Source organism: Aotus nancymaae, unplaced genomic scaffold (genome assembly GCF_030222135.1).
Source record: "Aotus nancymaae isolate 86718 unplaced genomic scaffold, 86718_ANA_hifiasm-v0.15.2.pri h1tg000036l, whole genome shotgun sequence".
NCBI classification, from domain to species: Eukaryota; Metazoa; Chordata; class Mammalia; order Primates; family Aotidae; genus Aotus; species Aotus nancymaae.
The window spans coordinates 34520381-34537117 of NW_026988450.1; the positions used below are offsets into that span (position 1 = coordinate 34520381).

At 40.1% G+C, this 16737-nt stretch overlaps 1 protein-coding gene across 4 annotated transcripts in view; it reads left to right on the plus strand.

Annotated features, from left to right (window-relative positions):
- Window positions 1-16737, plus strand: part of CA13 (carbonic anhydrase 13) — a 57455-nt gene that overhangs the window by 16154 nt on the left and 24564 nt on the right. For 3 of the 4 annotated variants that reach the window (XM_064384334.1, XM_064384336.1, XM_064384335.1), the window contains 2 exons: window positions 2125-2222; window positions 15436-15633. In XM_064384334.1, the coding sequence (XP_064240404.1) occupies window positions 2141-2222; window positions 15436-15633 (280 nt within the window). In that variant the 5' untranslated portion in view covers window positions 2125-2140. Of the gene's footprint in view, window positions 1-2124; window positions 2223-9903; window positions 10297-15435; window positions 15634-16737 lie in introns of those variants that run through there. The other variant, XM_012471009.2, reaches the window with a different exon arrangement.

A 16737-nucleotide genomic window follows, 5' to 3' on the forward strand; every position in this document is an offset into this window, starting at 1 on the left:
TCCCCTACTCACTCTGTAGATCTTGGGACTTGTCAGACTTCATAATGAAGTTTGCCATTTTTAATCATAAGTCTCACTTTCTCAATACATATACATGGTTTTGGAGAATGCTAACCAATACATAATTCAATTGAGTATAGAAAGAAGAATTCAAGGAATGCCAGAGAGGAAGGGTGGGTAGCAAATGGGAAATGTAAATTCAGGAAGAAATTTTCCTCCTAATGAGAAGAAATTCCAGAACATGTTAGTATGCTGATGGCAATAATGAAGAAGAGTGAATGGAGTTGGCAATGGAGGCTATAAAGAATAAAATATGTTTGGCAAGAGTGCAAGGTTTTGCTAGGCACGTAGGGCTAGTGCAGCAAGCTTTCAGTAGTGAAATGATGGCATCCAGGTTAGAACAGTGGTGAGACGGGGATATGGGTACTGCTCTTCGTAGAACAAACTGTCAGGCTGGGTGTGGTGGCTTATGCCTGTAATCCCAGCACTTTGGGAGGCCGAGGCTGGCAGATCACCTGAGGTCAGTAGTTCAAGACCAGCCTGGCCAATGTGGTAAAACCCTGTCTCTACTAAAAATACAAAAATTAGCCGGGCATGGTGGCGTGTGCCTTTAGTTCCAGCAACTTGGGAGGCTGAGGCAGAAGAATTGCTTGAACCCAGGAGGCAGAGGTTGTGGTGAGCTGAGTTTTGTATTACAAAATTCTGCGCTACAGCCTGGTCGACAGAGTAAGACTCTGTCTCAAAAAAAAAAAAAAAAAAAAGAGCAAACTTTCCTTTTCTACAGGACAGAAAGGAATAGATAAACCTTACAAAAGCTGATGACAGAATGCCTGTTGTACCCCTAATATCTCTCTGTGGTTATATTTCAAAGAGTTGACAGCAATGGAGCGACATTGACTTATTCATTCTAGGCCAAGGAACTACTAAATTCTTTAACAGATGAATTACTTTGGCATGAGTTATCTGGACTTTTCAACACTGATCTGATGTTTATACCAAGTGTATTTTCTTTTAAATAGTCTTGATACTTTATTTTTCTCTTGCATACCTTACCTACTTTTGTAATATGCTCAAATAAGATATGAAACACTACAAAATAGGGTGTGGATAAATTTTGATTCGAAAACTATATAAAATTAAATGAACAAAAATGTAGAAATTAGGTTTTAGTAATGTGTTCTTATCTGACAATATAGGACAAAGAAATGTTTGGCTCTAGTTTCTGAAAGCTGTCATTGAGAGGTGACTTGAGAAGAGAGTTACTGAAGTTACCTTTTCAATTTTGGTCTAAGAATCTTCATTTTTGCTTGAAACTTAGGTCACCTGAGCAAGTCCTTTAACCCTTTTGGGTCTCAAATTCCTCTTTGGAAGATTACATTATGCAAGCCTAACCTTAGGATAACCTTAGGAATAAGAAAATAAAGAAATCGAAACCCCATATAGTATCAGCTCCATAAAGTCAATAATCTTCACAAGATATCAAATGATAAGACATTCTTGTGGGTAATAAGTTCTGGTTGCATAAATCATGGGGCTTAATGAATAAAGGAAGCTGGGCACAGATTGGAGAGCACCTTGGACTTGGGACTTTGCAGACCAGGGCTATGTCCCTGACTGTGTGGCTTGCCTCTCTAGGTACTGGGGAAACTTGCTCATCTCAGTTTCATGTTTGGTAAAAATCAGATGATAATAGCTACTTTGGTTCACATTTAGAGTTTTTAAAACAAATACCTGGAAAAATTTGCATCTCAGGGATAGTCTGTATACATGCCCTAATAAAATGACATGAACTTATACTTTGATATTTCCTTAATATATTACTGTTAATTAAATATTTTTATGGCTACATTTGTAACTTACAAGTGCTGCTTTATTATGACACACAGTGTCATTGAAGAGGAGAGTAGACTTAGGGACATTTTGTTGCTTAAGGAAGATTAAAACTGGATCTAACCAGTTCAAAAGTGTAGTGAAAAAAAACACACCTCCATCCACCAAAAAAAAGAGTGAGGGTGGAGATGAGATGATGACCATATAGTACGTCAGCATTTCTGGGTTATTTGGTTAGCGTTGGTCTTTTTCTTTTTGTTTTTTGTTTGAGACAGGTTTTGCTCTGTTTTCCAGATTGGAGTACAGTGGTATGATCACGGCTCACTGCAGCCTCCACCTCCCAGACTCAAGTGATTGTTCTACCTCAGCTTCCCAAGTAGCTGGGACGACAGGTGGGTACTACCACATTTGGCCAATTTTTGTTTGTTTGGTTTTTTGCGGAAATGGGGTCTCACTATGATGCCCAGGCTGGTCTTAGACCCCTGGGCTCAGGCAATCCTCCTGCCTTAGCCTCCAAAAGTGCTTGGATCATGGACCTGCCCAACTGATGTTAGTCTTCTTTTACTTGATTACACTTAATGGTTGTCAGCCTGAAGACAGAGGCTCTTTGTTAAGGAGAAACCACACAAGTAGTTACGAAAGGTAATTATTTAGCAAGTTAAATGGATTCATTGATTTGAAGAAGTAAAAGGTTTTTGTTTCCTCGGTTTTTTTTGTTGAAAAAATTTCAAACCTACAGAAAAATGGTAAAAATAGTGTCATGAGCTTCCAAATATCCTTCAGCTAGATTAATCAATTATTGACTTAGACATTTGGAAGTCAGTTTCAGACATCAAGATATTCAGTCTCAGCACTTTGGGAGGCCAAAGTGGGTGGATCACCTAAAGTCAAGAGTTCAAGACCAGCCTGACCAATACGGTGAAACCTGTCTCTACTAAAAATACAAAATTTAGCTGGGCATGGTGGCATGTGCCTGTAGTTCCAGCTACTCGGGAGGCTGAGACAGGAGAATTGTTTGAACCCTGGAGGTGGAGGTTGCAGTGAGCCAAGATTGCACCACTGCACTCCAGCCTGGGCAACAGAGTGAGACTCCATCTCGGAAAGAAAAAAAAAAAGATACTTCAGCCCTATAGCTTTAGTGATGAACTCTTAAATCATTCCCAGTACCATTATCACACCTAAGAGAATTAGCATCAATTAATAATATCACAAAGATGCTGTCCATATTTAAATTTCTCCAAATGTCCCCCAAACATTGATTACAGCTTTTATGTAACCTAGAATCTAATTAAATATCATACACTGCATTTGATTGTTACATGTCTTTTGTCTCTTTTAATCCTAGACTGCGTGAATATCCTATTCCCCAATAAACTTTCATCCAGAAGTTTTAGTACCCATTACTGATCCTTGCCTGAACCAGAGATTATACAGAGATTATATAGGCCTTGTAAAAATGGTGGTTTTAAAATTTTATCATTTCATCTGTATTTACTAGTGGACATAAAGAAGATCTCTCATTCTCTCTCTCTTCCCCTCCTCCCCCGCATCACTATGTAGTGATGGATATTTGGTGGGTGGGGAGTTATAATCTATTACTACCATTATTTTTTTTTTGTGATCAAATTGTCCCAAATTTGTCAGCACGTCCTCCTTCAAGCTAGCTTATTTGTGTGTGTCTGTGTCTGTGTGTGTGCATGCGTGTGTCTGTGTGTGTGTGTGTGTGTGTGTGTGTGTTTGAATACTTTCTAGCTTTCTGGCATAAGAAATATGTTCTAGGCTCATCTTGGTCTTTCTCTGCTCTAGACCTGAAACTATTACATAGGTAATCAGACAGACATAATCAGGCCAGGAGAGCCCCTACTGCCCCCAACCAAGAATGTTAGCAAAACTATCAGGTGATAGTCAGGCGGTTATTAAACTGCCCCTCTAAAATAATAATTGGTTGCAACTGGCATCAGGGAAAGGCAGTCTCTCAATAGATAGAAACACTTAAAGTTGGTGATGAGCAGCTTCCCAATAGGATCTCAGGAGTTGGATGAGTGGTCTCAAGCATGCACACTAAGAGGCAAATGGCAGAGTTTAACTGGTATATGACCTTCCTCTAGGAACACTTGACTGGTAAGGGAAAAACACCTCAAGTGAGCATGTGCACAATTTTGGTAAACATACTGCACATGCAGCCCCTTTCAAGTGCTGGCAGGCCACTCTGCCTGCTGATAGCCCACCCCAATGAAGAATCAGGGAAGAAGGAATGCAAGACCCCAGAAGCATATCAATGCACAAAATCCCACCCAAGTCAAAAGTCAAACAGTGCACTTGAATCTCTCAAGTTGGCAGCTTGGCCCTCTTCCAGGTGTACTTTACTTCTTTTAGTTCCTCTTTACACTTTTTAGTAAACTTTCATTCCTGCTCTAAAACTTCCCTTGGTCTCTCATTCTGCCCTATGCCCCTTGGCCAAATTCTTTCTGAGGAGGCAAGAATTGAGGTTGCTATAGAGCTCTACTGATTCACAACTGTTAGTAAAACCAGTCACTTCTCCAAGTAGCTCTGGTTCCTTCCAATGGGGAATGGTATTTCGGAACCAAGATCTGGGTGCTCGTGTTTAACGACCTTTGCAAAAATCATAATAGTAAGAATTATAACAGTGAAAGAAGTCTGACCTAACCAATTTCATCTTGCCTTTCACCTCCAAACTGCCCTTGATCATTTCTGGGTGTGAACCAAGTTAACTTCGGGAGAAATTTAGTTTATAATTTAAATGGTAATAACCCTTCCCAAAACTAAACCATCTTTATAAAGCAAACGAAAAGCCATTAGGTTATAAGGATAAGAGGATAAGCAAATAAGCCATTGTTCTGGAGCTCACAAGATTTGCAACTTCCCCAATTACTCCTATAAATAACATCACTATTGTAGAACCTAAGATTGACCTTTTGAGATGTCTTTTCAGGCTTTTGCATTTATGATAACAAGATGGCCCCGACCAGACCAGCAACTCCTCTGTGGCCCCCACCCAGAAGTAGACTCAGCTCATGAGGATCATTTTCTATACCCCTATAATTGCATTTCCAACCAATCAGCATCACCCATTCCCTAGCCCCCTTCCTGCCAAACTCTCCTTGAAAAACTCTAACCTTGGAATTTGGTGGGAGGTTGATTTGAGTGATAATAAAACTTTGAGTAGGATGAGGTGGCTCACACCTGTAATTTCAGCACTTTGGGAGGAGGCTAGGGCAGGAGGATTGCTTGAGCCCAGGAGTTTGAAACCAGCCTGGGCAACATAGTGAGACCCTGTCTCTCCCCACCAACCAAAAAAAAAATTAAGTTACCCAGGCATGGTGGCACATGCCTGCAATCTCAGCTACTTGGGAGGGTGAGGCAGGAGGACTCTTGAGCCTGGGAGGTGGAGGCTGCAGTGAGCCATGATTGCACCACTGCACTCCAGCCTAGGTGACACAGTGAGACCCTGTCTCAAGAAAACCAACCAAACAAAAATGCTCCAGTCTCCTATTTAGCTGGATCTATTGCAATTCCCCTGTCTTGATCAATAATTGGTTCTGCCTAGAAAGTGGGCAAGATGAACCCATTGGGCTGTTTCAGTGTCTGGTAGCAAGGGGTAGGTCCAGATATGTAGAGCTTGAGCTACTACAATTTGGGAACTTTTTTTTTTTTAAAGAAAAGTAATGTAAAATTACAAATACAAAATTAGTATATGGCTTTAGAAATGGTCCCTCAGTGAAGGGCTATAGATTTTAAGGTTTATGAACTTCATTATTATTGGGATATTATTGTTTTTAGGATCTTTCAGTGAACAGAATGTTCAAATGCAACACCACAGGTTTATTTCTTAGCTTCTGTCATTTTGTATTTTTGTATAAACCAGAATGAAAATCATGGTTCCAGAGATTATCAATATATTTGTTCATTTGTTCTATCTTAAAATGTATACAAAAATGGTTTCCAGCTGGGTGCAATGGTTCATAATCACAGCACTTTAAGAGGCTGAGGTGGGTGGATCACTTATCAGGAGTTCCAGACCAGCCTGACCATCATAGTGAAAGCCCATCTCCATTAAAAACACAAAATTACCTGGGCATGGTGGTGGGTACCTGCAATCCCAGCTACTTGGTAATCTGAGGCAGGAGAATCGCTTGAACCTGGGAGGTTGGGTTGCAGTGAGCTGAGATTGCACCACTGCACTCCAGCCTGGATGACAGAGAGAGATTCTGTCTCAAAAAACAAACAACAACAACAAAAAAACAAACAAAAAATGGTTTCAGAAGCATAACACCAATATCCTACCAAAAACAAACCTACTAGTAATGTTCAAGATTTTCTTGTATTTCTTCTTAATATGTAATATGTCCTACTAAGGATATATATATAGCCAAAGTACTGTATTCAAATGCTATTTAACTTTTTCTTTATGGTTACATTATCAATTCAGTATACAAATAATTTTAATTGTTTTTGTTTGAATTCAATTTCAGGGTTTGCTTTTTATTCTCTTTGATTTAATCTTATTTTTAAAAAATGCAGAACAGTGTTAAAAGAAAAATCTTAGAAAAGTTAAATTGAACAGAGTTTAATTGTGCAAAGAACAATTTGCAAATTGGGCAGTATCCCGAATCAGAATAGGTTCAGAGAGACTCTGGCCCTACCCTGTGGGTAGGCTGATGGACAGAGAAAGGAAAGTAACAGACAGAAAATGGAAGTCAGATACAGAAACAGCTAGTTTGGTTACAGCTCAAAGTTTGCCTTAGTTGCACAGGGTTTGAACAGTTGGCTGCCTTTGATTGGCCAACACTCAGTGATTGGCACAAGAGTGGGCTACAGTCTATTTACACATCTAGTTAGGTTATAGTTCACTATATACAGAGAAACCTTTAACCTGAACTTAAAATATGCAAGGAGGCAGCTTTAGGCTAAAGTTAATTTAAAGACACTATGATTAAAAGTCAAAAAGATACACTGAGAAGTTTCACTCATCCCTATCCCTCTGTTATTGAAAAGAGGTCCCAATCCAGATCCCAAGAGAGGGTTCTTGGATCTCATGCAATAAAGAATTTGGGGTGAGTCCACAGAGTAAAGTAAAGGCAATTTATTAGAAAAGTAAAGAAATAAAAGATTGTCTACTCCATAAGACAGATCAGCCCCAAAGGCTACTGGTTGGCTACTTTTATGGTTATTTCTTAATTATATGCTAGACAAGGGATGGATTATTCATGAGTTTTTCTGGGAAAAGGGTGGGAATTTCCTAGAACTGAGGGCTCCTTTCACTTTTAGACCATATAGGGTAATTTCCAGATGTTACCATGGTATTTGTAAACTGTGGGGCTGGTGGGAGAGTCTTTTAGCATGTGAATGCATTATAATTAGCATATATTGAGCTGTGTGGATGACCAGAGATCACTTTCGAAGCCATTTATAATTAGCATATATTGAGCTGTGTGGATGACCAGAGATCACTTTCGAAGCCATCTTGGATTTGGTGGGTTTTGGCCAGCTTCTTTACTGCATCCTGTTTTATGTCTTTACTGCATCCATAAAGCAGAGTCTTTATGACCCATCCCTTTTGATACCCTTCCTGCCAACCTCCTATGTCATCCTGTGACTAAGAATGCCTAACCTCCTGGGAATGGAGCCCCCCACAAAAGATCCCAGTCTTATTTTATCCAGCTTGAATTCAAGATGGAGTTGCTGTGGTTCCATTGGCTCTGACACTTCCACCTCATTTACACTCATCCTCAATAAGGAACCATTTTTATTAATTTATGGCTTATCCTCTACACCTTTTTGGTAAAAATCTGAAAACATGTATGCAGTTTCTTATTTCTCTTTTTTTCTTAAACATGTAGTCTATCATATACACTCTTTTGCACCTTTGCTTCTCCTGCCCTCTTTCATCAATACATCCCAGGACTCACTTTATATCTGGTCTGCTCATGGAGCTCTTCATTCTTTTTATAACTGGACAGAAGTCCATCGAATGGCAGCTGGGCACGGTGGCTCACATCTGTAATCCCAGCACTTTGAGAGGCTGAGGCAAGTGGATCACCTGAGGTGAGGAGTTCAAGACCAGTCTGACCAACATGGTAAAACCCCATCTTTACTAAAAGTACAAAAATTAGCCAGGGGTGGTGACACATATCTGTAATCCCACCTACTCCAGAGGCTGAGGCAGGAGAATCGCTTGAACCTGGGAGGCAGAGGTTGCAGTGAGCCGAGATCACACCACTGCACCCCAGCCTGGGCAACAAGAGCAAAATTCCATCTCAAAAAAAAAAAAAAAAAAAAAAAAGTCCATTGAAGGATGGATGCTCTACAGATGACCTACCAGTTTCTTATGAATGGTAATTTGATTGTTTCCAAGATTTAGATTGCTGTTTTAGAAAATTATATAGACTGCATTATGATTTTAAACAAGAGGGAACTTGAAACTGCTACTGCAAAATTATAACGGACAGTGAAAAGAGCAGACCTAAGCAACTCCTTCTTATTTCTAACTTCCAAGCTGTCCTTATTCATTCCTATGCATAGGCTGAACTAAATTTGAGGAGGAACATAGTTTATAGTTTAGAACAAAGATGGTAACAGCCCTTGCCCAAAACAAACTCTCTTCTTGCCTGGGGACTAGACTGCCTTTGTAGGACTAACAAATTGGCCAAAAGATTAGAAATTATGGTTTAGGAGTCACGCAGCTGGAGGCTACAAGATTCTGACCCTCCCCAAACTGCTGCTGAGAATAACATCCTATTGTAAAGCCCAAGATCAGAGCTTGAGATATTTTGCAGACCTGGCACTCGATGGATTAGCAGGCACCACCCACATTGATAAACTGGCTCATCTGACCCTATGGCCCTACCCAAGAACTGACTTAGTGCAAGACAGCTTTGACTTCCTATGATTTCATCTCTGACCCAAACAATCAGCACTCCTGACTCATTAGCTGTCCCCCCACCCACCAAGTTATCCTTAAAAACTTTGATCCCCAAATGCTGGGGGAGACTGGTTTGCGTAATAATAAAACTCCCGTCTCCTGCACAGCTGGCTCTACTTGAATTTCTCTTTCTATATTGCAATTCCCCTGTCTTGATAAATAAGCTCTGTCTAGACAGCGGGCAAGGTGAACCCATTGGGTGGCTACAAATTGTGTACCCAAGCAACAAAAGTAACAATTTGGGAAGTATTTGAAGCTCACTGACCAGAATTTCTTTAACAATTTTGGTCTATTCATTTATTCATCCATTCATGTAACCACTATTATTGTGTATCAGGAACTGATATTTACTCAGAACGTTAAGAACATTATTCATCTTGACATGCTAAATCATCTGAGTTACTGAAAATGGGTATACTAGGTTTCTTACAAAGAAGTTGCTTGGATTTATAAAATATGAGGCAGTTGACCTGAGACAAGTAGAAAGTGGTTCATGTACACAATTTTCATTTTTCACTTTAAACCCAGAACACCTGCTACTCCAGGCCAGAAATTCAAGCTCTGAGCAACTAGTTCTGCCTCCTGTCGTAGGGTAGCAAGCCCACCAAGCACCCAGGAAAGATGGTCTGAAAACCTTCTTTCTTGCGATGTCAGGAGAGCAGCAGAATTTGGGGACCAAATCTCAGCAACTGAGTTTGGTTTCCTCACGAACCAAGCCATAAGCCTGCAGGGTGAGAGGATGAGGTAAGGAAAGGATGGATGGGCAATGAAGCCAGCCCAGGGCGGGGAGCTAGTCCTCTCTAACAGCAATTCCGCCGGGTTTAGCTGTGCGACCTGGGGTGAGTTACCTAGCGCCTCTTAAGACTGACCTCCTAATTCGGGGGCACAAGTCTTTCTCGAGGGAAAGCTGAGAGGCTCTAATGGGAAAACGTGGGTAAACGTTTTAACTTAGCTAAGAACCTGGCCCACGGTAAGCCCTTAATATGTAGTTATTTTTCAATGGTGGTGATTACCATCGTCATTATTGTTTTGTATTTGTAATCACCACTGCCAGGACCATCACCGACTTCTTTTACGCCTCCACGGGGATCCCCACCTCCCAGCCTGGCAGCTCCAGGCTCTGGTAACTCATTCATTTCCTGAAAGCCCTCTAGGCAGCACTTTCCTCTCCAGAGTGACTCCTTCTCAGAAGGCAGGAATCCCCCCGGAAACCTTTCTCTCTCCTTCTCGCTTTCTCACTCAATCTCTCATTCCCGAGTCCAAACTAAGAGACTCGCGCCTCAGACTCAGCCAGCGGCTCGGGCGCCTTCCGCGCACGCCTCTGCCGCCTGGAGGGCGCGGGTGGCAGCGCCCCTCGCGGGCCGCGTAAACGGGCTCCCACTTCGGCCGCCCGCGCCCTGACAGGCTCCCGCCCGGGCCCCGCCCAGCTCCCGCCGCGCTCTTGCTGTCCAGCCATACCTTCCTCTGCCTTCCACCCCGCGGGACCATGTCGAGGTTCAGCTGGGGATACGGCGAGCACAACGGTGAGGGCCTTTTCGATCCGAGGGGAACTTTGCGCGGGTTTGGCGGAGAGGGGGCAAGAGGGCTGACGCCACATCCCGGCGCCCGCCGACCACACACTCGGCTCGCACTTTGAGAAACTTTTCGGTTCCTCTTTAAACTGAGCAGCACTCCCCGGAGCCCAAGGCAGGAAGCGGAGAGCAGGCTTGTCAGGGTAGACGGGGTGTTGATAGTGGATAGGAGCGTTGGTGTGTGTTGTCTCTGTCAGGATTCCCCAGATTCCCAAATGTTCATACAAGTTCTTTCACCTTCATCTGAAAAGACAAGGACTTTGCCTAGTAACAGCCACTTATCAATTAAATGCTTGGAGATTAGAAGTCTGATGACACACTTTAATGAAATAAGGACAAGTTCGCTTTCAGTCTTGGAAGCTCACTATTATTCACTTAGGAGAAACAAATCATAGCAAATCTTTGAAAATGTATTTAGGAAATCTTAACTTGCATCGTGACACTGAAGATTAAGTTGGCTTCTTAGCAAACAAAATACTGCATGTTTCCTAATAGCTGTTACTGTTAATATTCCCACAGCAATTTGGAGTTGGTTGACTACTACTGGGGACTTTAGTAAGGCTTCAGCTTCTTGCTGGGAAATGAAGTTATATTGTGAGTTACTTCTCCACTCTTCCTCTCTTTCCACGCTTGTCAAATGATGAGCAAACGTTACTAAAATTATAATTCTTCGATAGAAATGTATTAATAGGATAAACAATAATGAGACACACACTTTTCTTCTTGTATATTACACATTATCAAAAGTAAAACATTTTTCTTGTTTTTACAAAGTTAAACTGAACTGATTGTTTTAAGTGATAATTATTTGAAATAATTGCAGTGATACCAAAAAGCCTTATAATGAATAAGTGTCAAAATTAAGGCTTGATTTAGCCATTCCTCAATGTGCATATATTTCAGAACATCATGTCGTACACATAAATATATACATTTTTGTCAATTTAAGAAGTAAATACCTAATAATTAGAGAAAAAATTAAGACTGTGAATAATAATGCTTTTCTTCTATTAACATGCACACGATTGAACAGTATAGTATGGCCAAGTTTTATAGCAAGTTTTATTTCACAAACTAATAGAAAAGTTCCATTTCTAATTGTAGCCTGTTTAATTTCTAATTGTAGCCTATTTTCAAACATGCTAGTTTAAAAATGTCAGCAGGTGAAATTTATAACTTTAATAATAAAAGGTATATAGGCAGATTTCTTCTTGATTAAGGCCATAATTATTATCTTACATTTTGCTAATTTCCAGTGTATGTTTAGGGGGGAAAATGACAAAACAAATCTCTTTTAACTTTTCTCTCTGCTGAAGTCGTTTTTATTATGGTTATTTAATAGTCACTGAATCCCAACTGTGCCCTTACGATAGGAAGAAGAAGGGTATTTCAATCAATGTATATTGATTACTCTTTAGTAGGTTAGAAATTATTAGCCAGAATGAAGCTTATCTTCAGGAATTTAAAAAATTCATCTTAGAAAAGCCATTAATAAGGAGTGATTTTGTATGTCTGTTAGGAATTGTAGGGCCATTCCCTTCTTTTAGATGCAATGTGTCTCTGAAGACCACATCCTTACTTAAAAGATGTGGTCTTCAGAGAAAGATTGGCAAAATCCTATTGGAAATGTATTATATACTAACTAGGCAAGTTTTTATTTGTTTGTTTGTTTGTTTGTTTTTGAGATGAGTCTTGCTCTGTCGCCCAGGGTGGAGTGCCATGGTGCAATCTCTCAGCTTACCTCTGCTTCCCAGGTTCAAGTGATTCTCCTGCCTCAGGCTCCCAAGTAGCTGGGATTACAGGTGCATGCCCACATCTGGCTAATTTTTTGTATTTTTAGTAGAGATGGGCTTTCACTGTGTTAACCAGGAGGGTCTCGATCTCCTGACCTCATGATCTGCCCTCCTTGGCCTCCCAAAGTGCTGGGATTACAGGCGTGATCCACCATGCCAGGCTACTAGACAAGTTTTGTTGTTGTTGTTGTTGTTTTTTCTGTTTAAACATTGGTAAAGCCAGTGACTGAGCAGATAAAAAGAGACTTAAGCTGGGAATAGCAACACTAATAAAATGGAACATCAAGACCTGAATGAAGTCCTGAAAGGGTGCTATCTTCACAAATAACTTACAATGACATCCTCTAACCTTTGACTACCTTATTAGTTTAGTTTAGGGAATGTGACATCACTGAAAAATGTATGTCACTATGGATAGTTAAAATTTCCTATATCAATTGAGTAACCACCATATATCTATAATTAAGAATTATAGGCCGGGCACCGTTGCTCACGCCTGTAATCCCAGCACTTTGGGAGGCCGAGGCGGGTGGATCACGAGGTCAAGAGATCGAGACCATCCTGGTCAACATGGTGAAACCCCATCTCTACTAAAAATACAAAAAATTATCTGGGCATGGTGGCGCATGCCTGTAATCCCAGCTACTCAGGAGGCTGAGGCAGGAGAATTGCCTGAACCCGGGAGGCGGAGGTTGCGGTGAGCCGAGATCACGCCATTGCACTCCAGCCTGGGTAACAAGAGCGAAACTCCGTCTCAAAAAAAAAAAAAAAAAAAGAGAATTATATTGGCTGGGCGCGGTGGCTCATGCCTGTAATCCAGCACTTTGGGAGGCCGAGGTGGGCAGATCACCTGAGGTCGAGAGTTTGACCAGCCTGACCAAAATTAGCTGGGCATGGTGGCGCGTGCCTGTGTAATCCCAGCTACGCAGGAGGCTGAGGCAGGAGAACCCCTTAAATCAGGGAGGGAAGGTGAAGATTGCCATGAGCCGAGATGGTGCCATTGTACAAGAATTATGTTTAGGCCAATTATGGTGGCTTGCACCTGTAATCCTAGCTACTCAAAAACTGAGATGGGAGGATCGCTTGAGGCCAGAAGTTCCAAACTAGCCTGAGAGGTTAACGGGGGTTAGGGAGGAGGAGGAGGAGGAGGAAATTTTTTGGAAAAATTGATAAAGGGTACCTTTTTAAGAGGCAGGGTACTGAACTGACTATGGTAGTTAATAGATGATATTGGAAATGTGATATGAAGTATTACTTTTATTTTATTTTGGTTTGACTCTTCTTTTAAAAATAGTTCTGATTATAAAGGACTGGAAATAGGAGAGCAAAGAAATTAGGAGAAGAAAGCAAGTCTTTATTAATTGGAAGACTGTCACCTGCATGTTGTGACACATGCATTGCATGTTTGAAATTTAATTTTCTTTAGATTAACTCTTATTTGGTGGCAGCGAAATAGAAGACATTTTCAGAATTAAGGGGAAAAAAAGGTCTAGGTTATGTATAGAAAGAGTACTCAGAAAGATGGTAAAAGTATTAAATAAACAAGGTTTTTTTCTGTATTAGGTTCTAAGTAAGGACTTTTGATACTCAAGTGGCTTTGAAGTCCAGTTTGTCAGATGGCACCTCTTAAGCTGAGTGTGTAGTTATATATTTATACTATGACTTTGTGTGCCTGAAGGATATATGAAAGAAAGAATGTATGTATGTGTGCACTCTCTTTTGCAAAAATGAGGCATAGTATGCAGTATTAGATTTAGAGTTTGGGCCAGGCATGGTGGCTCATGCCTGTAATCTCAACACTTCGGGAAGCCGAGATGTGTGGATCACTTGAGCCCATGAGTTTGAGACCCGCCTATAGTAAGCAATATAGTGAGAATTTCTCTCTACAAAAGAAAAAAGTTTTTTTTTAATAATTAGCTGGGTGCGGTGGTGCACACCTGTACTCCTAGCTACTTGGGAGGCTGAGGGGCAAGAATCATTTGAGTTTGGGAAGTTGAGGTTGTAGTGAGCTGAGCTCCCACCTCCGCATTCCAGCCTGGATAACAGAGCAAGACCCTGTCTCAAAAAAAAAAGATTTAGAGTTTGAAGCTGTTGATGATTGTGATATATTGCATTTATTTAAATATCACTCTAAATTTTATCATTTTAAAATGTTTTTTAGTTGTTGTTAGTAACATGCTTAATTAATTGTCATGCTGTGATGTTTTAATTAGTACTTGATTTTTAGTAAAAGATTGGTTAGCAAAGTAGGTGGGGAAAGCTTAGTCAGTAGCCACTGCCCTGCTCACCTGGTGATAGCCGTATAAATTTAACGAATAGTAGAGAGAAGAGAATAAGAACCTATAACCTACAAAGTGACTCACATCTGTAGAATGACATGGAGCTTACATGAAACTACAACTTTGCGGCTGATTTTGAGAGGCAAGACTTTATATAGAGTCTTCCAAAGAAATGAAGAGGATTGAAAAGGGAACCGTCAGCTGATTGGCTCATTTCAATTTCTCTTGTCTGATTTGTGAACTTGATGTGATTTTGACTTTTTGAATAGAGGATCAGAATGACACTTGTCTCTTGTGTTGAAATTCAAATGTAACATTGGCAAAATAACCATGGAAGAACCTTCTGAAATGAAGAAAGAGAAAAATAAATTACAACCTGACTCCACTGCAGATAATCGACAATATTACATTTCCTGACATGGTGCAGCCATTTTATTTGGATTATCCTAGGTGAAAAATTTGTATGTTTTCTTGGTATGCCTGTTGCACAGCACAGGTAATTGAGTGGAGGCCTGAGTGACACCAGAAGGTAGCACTGAGTGATAGAAGGAAGAATAAAGGACACCATCTTTAAGAATGACACCCTTCCTTTGCGTCACGGCTTTCTCAGCTTTTTTGACTCTCTCCATCTGCAAACTTGACCTCTGGAGCAACCACGGCTCGTTCTTGGACCTGAGACTGAATGTCATTGTTTTCAATGATGAATTGTGTGATTGTTTTTAGTTTGGTAGAAGGTTACCTTTGGAGACTACTTTATAAAATTTATAGACTCTGCTGTCTATAAGGGTTATTTTAATTCTGAAAATGACTTAAGGCACACCAAGAGTTTCCTACCTCTGTAATAAAAACAACTAATACTGTAAAAGATAAAAATTAGACTCAAAGTTCCTGAGGATGAGAATCTCATTTTATTAATCTTTGCATTTTCTTCAATTTCAGGTACAGTGCGTTATACTCAATGAATGTTTGTTGAAAGAAAAACGTATTTAATCGTTTTCTTTTGGTCCTATATATTTAAGGTCCTATTCATTGGAATGAATTTTTCCCTATTGCTGATGGTGATCGGCAATCTCCAATTGAGATTAAAACCAAAGAAGTGAAATATGATTCTTCCCTCCGACCACTTAGTATCAAGTATGACCCAAGCTCAGCTAAAATCATCAGCAACAGCGGCCATTCCTTCAACGTTGACTTTGATGACACAGAGGACAAATCAGGTTGGCTTTGTGTGTGTGGTCACGAGTGAAGCGTTTGGATGATTAGATGACACTCTCTTATCTTTCATGTTTTGTTTTTGCTAGACCTGGAATTTGTGAAACTGAAGTATATTTTTTCTTCATGTGAATTGAGATATCTTGTTATATATTTTGAGCCTTCAGATAATCTTACCTTAAAATAATAAAAAGGAGTATTTAGAAAAGGATATGTTGCATGATAATTTAAAATTGACCTTAGCTTGTTATTATAACTTCCCTTAGCATTTACCATTATAAAAATATTGAAGTTTAATAGTTTTTATAAATATTTCATGATTTGTTTCTGCAAAGTTTTAGCAATAATTATTTTAGCATTATTCGCAAACCTATAATGCCATTTAGTACATGCTTGAATACAAAAAGTTTAGTTTTTTTTTTTTAAAATCTTATTTTCTTATTTTAATTGCAAAAGTAATATCCATATATAGTAAATAAAACAATTTGGAAACATATGACAAATATTAATGTCTCTTTCTTCTCACAATCTCTCCTGAAGTAACTAATGTTATATTCTTTTTTTTTTTCCTGAGGCAGAGTTTTGCTCTGTTGCCCAGGCTGGAGTACAGTGGTATGATCTCGGCTCACTGTAACCTCTGCCTCCCGGGTTCAAGTGATTCTCCTATCTCAGCCTCCTGAGTAGCTGGGATTACAGGCATCCACCACCACACCCAGCTAATTTTTTCTATTTTTAGTAGAGATGGAGTTTCGCCATGTTGGCCAGGCTAGTCTCAAACTCCTAATAACCTCAGTTGATCTTCCTGCCTTGGCCTCCCAAAGTGCTGGGATTACAGGCATGAGCCCCTGCATCCAGCCTAATGTTATATTTGTCCATAATATTTTAGTGCTTAGTTATGTATACATACATCTGTATCATCCTTGTTTTACATTTTCTTATTAAAAATACATTTGGAATAATGCTATATAACTCTGAAATTTTTTCCCATTTAAAAATATTTTATAGACATCTTTCCAGATTAAAATGTATCTTGTTAAAAAGCTAAACTGTAGCCAGGTGTGGTGGCTCACACGTATAATTCCAGCACTTTTGGGAGGCTGAGGTGGAAG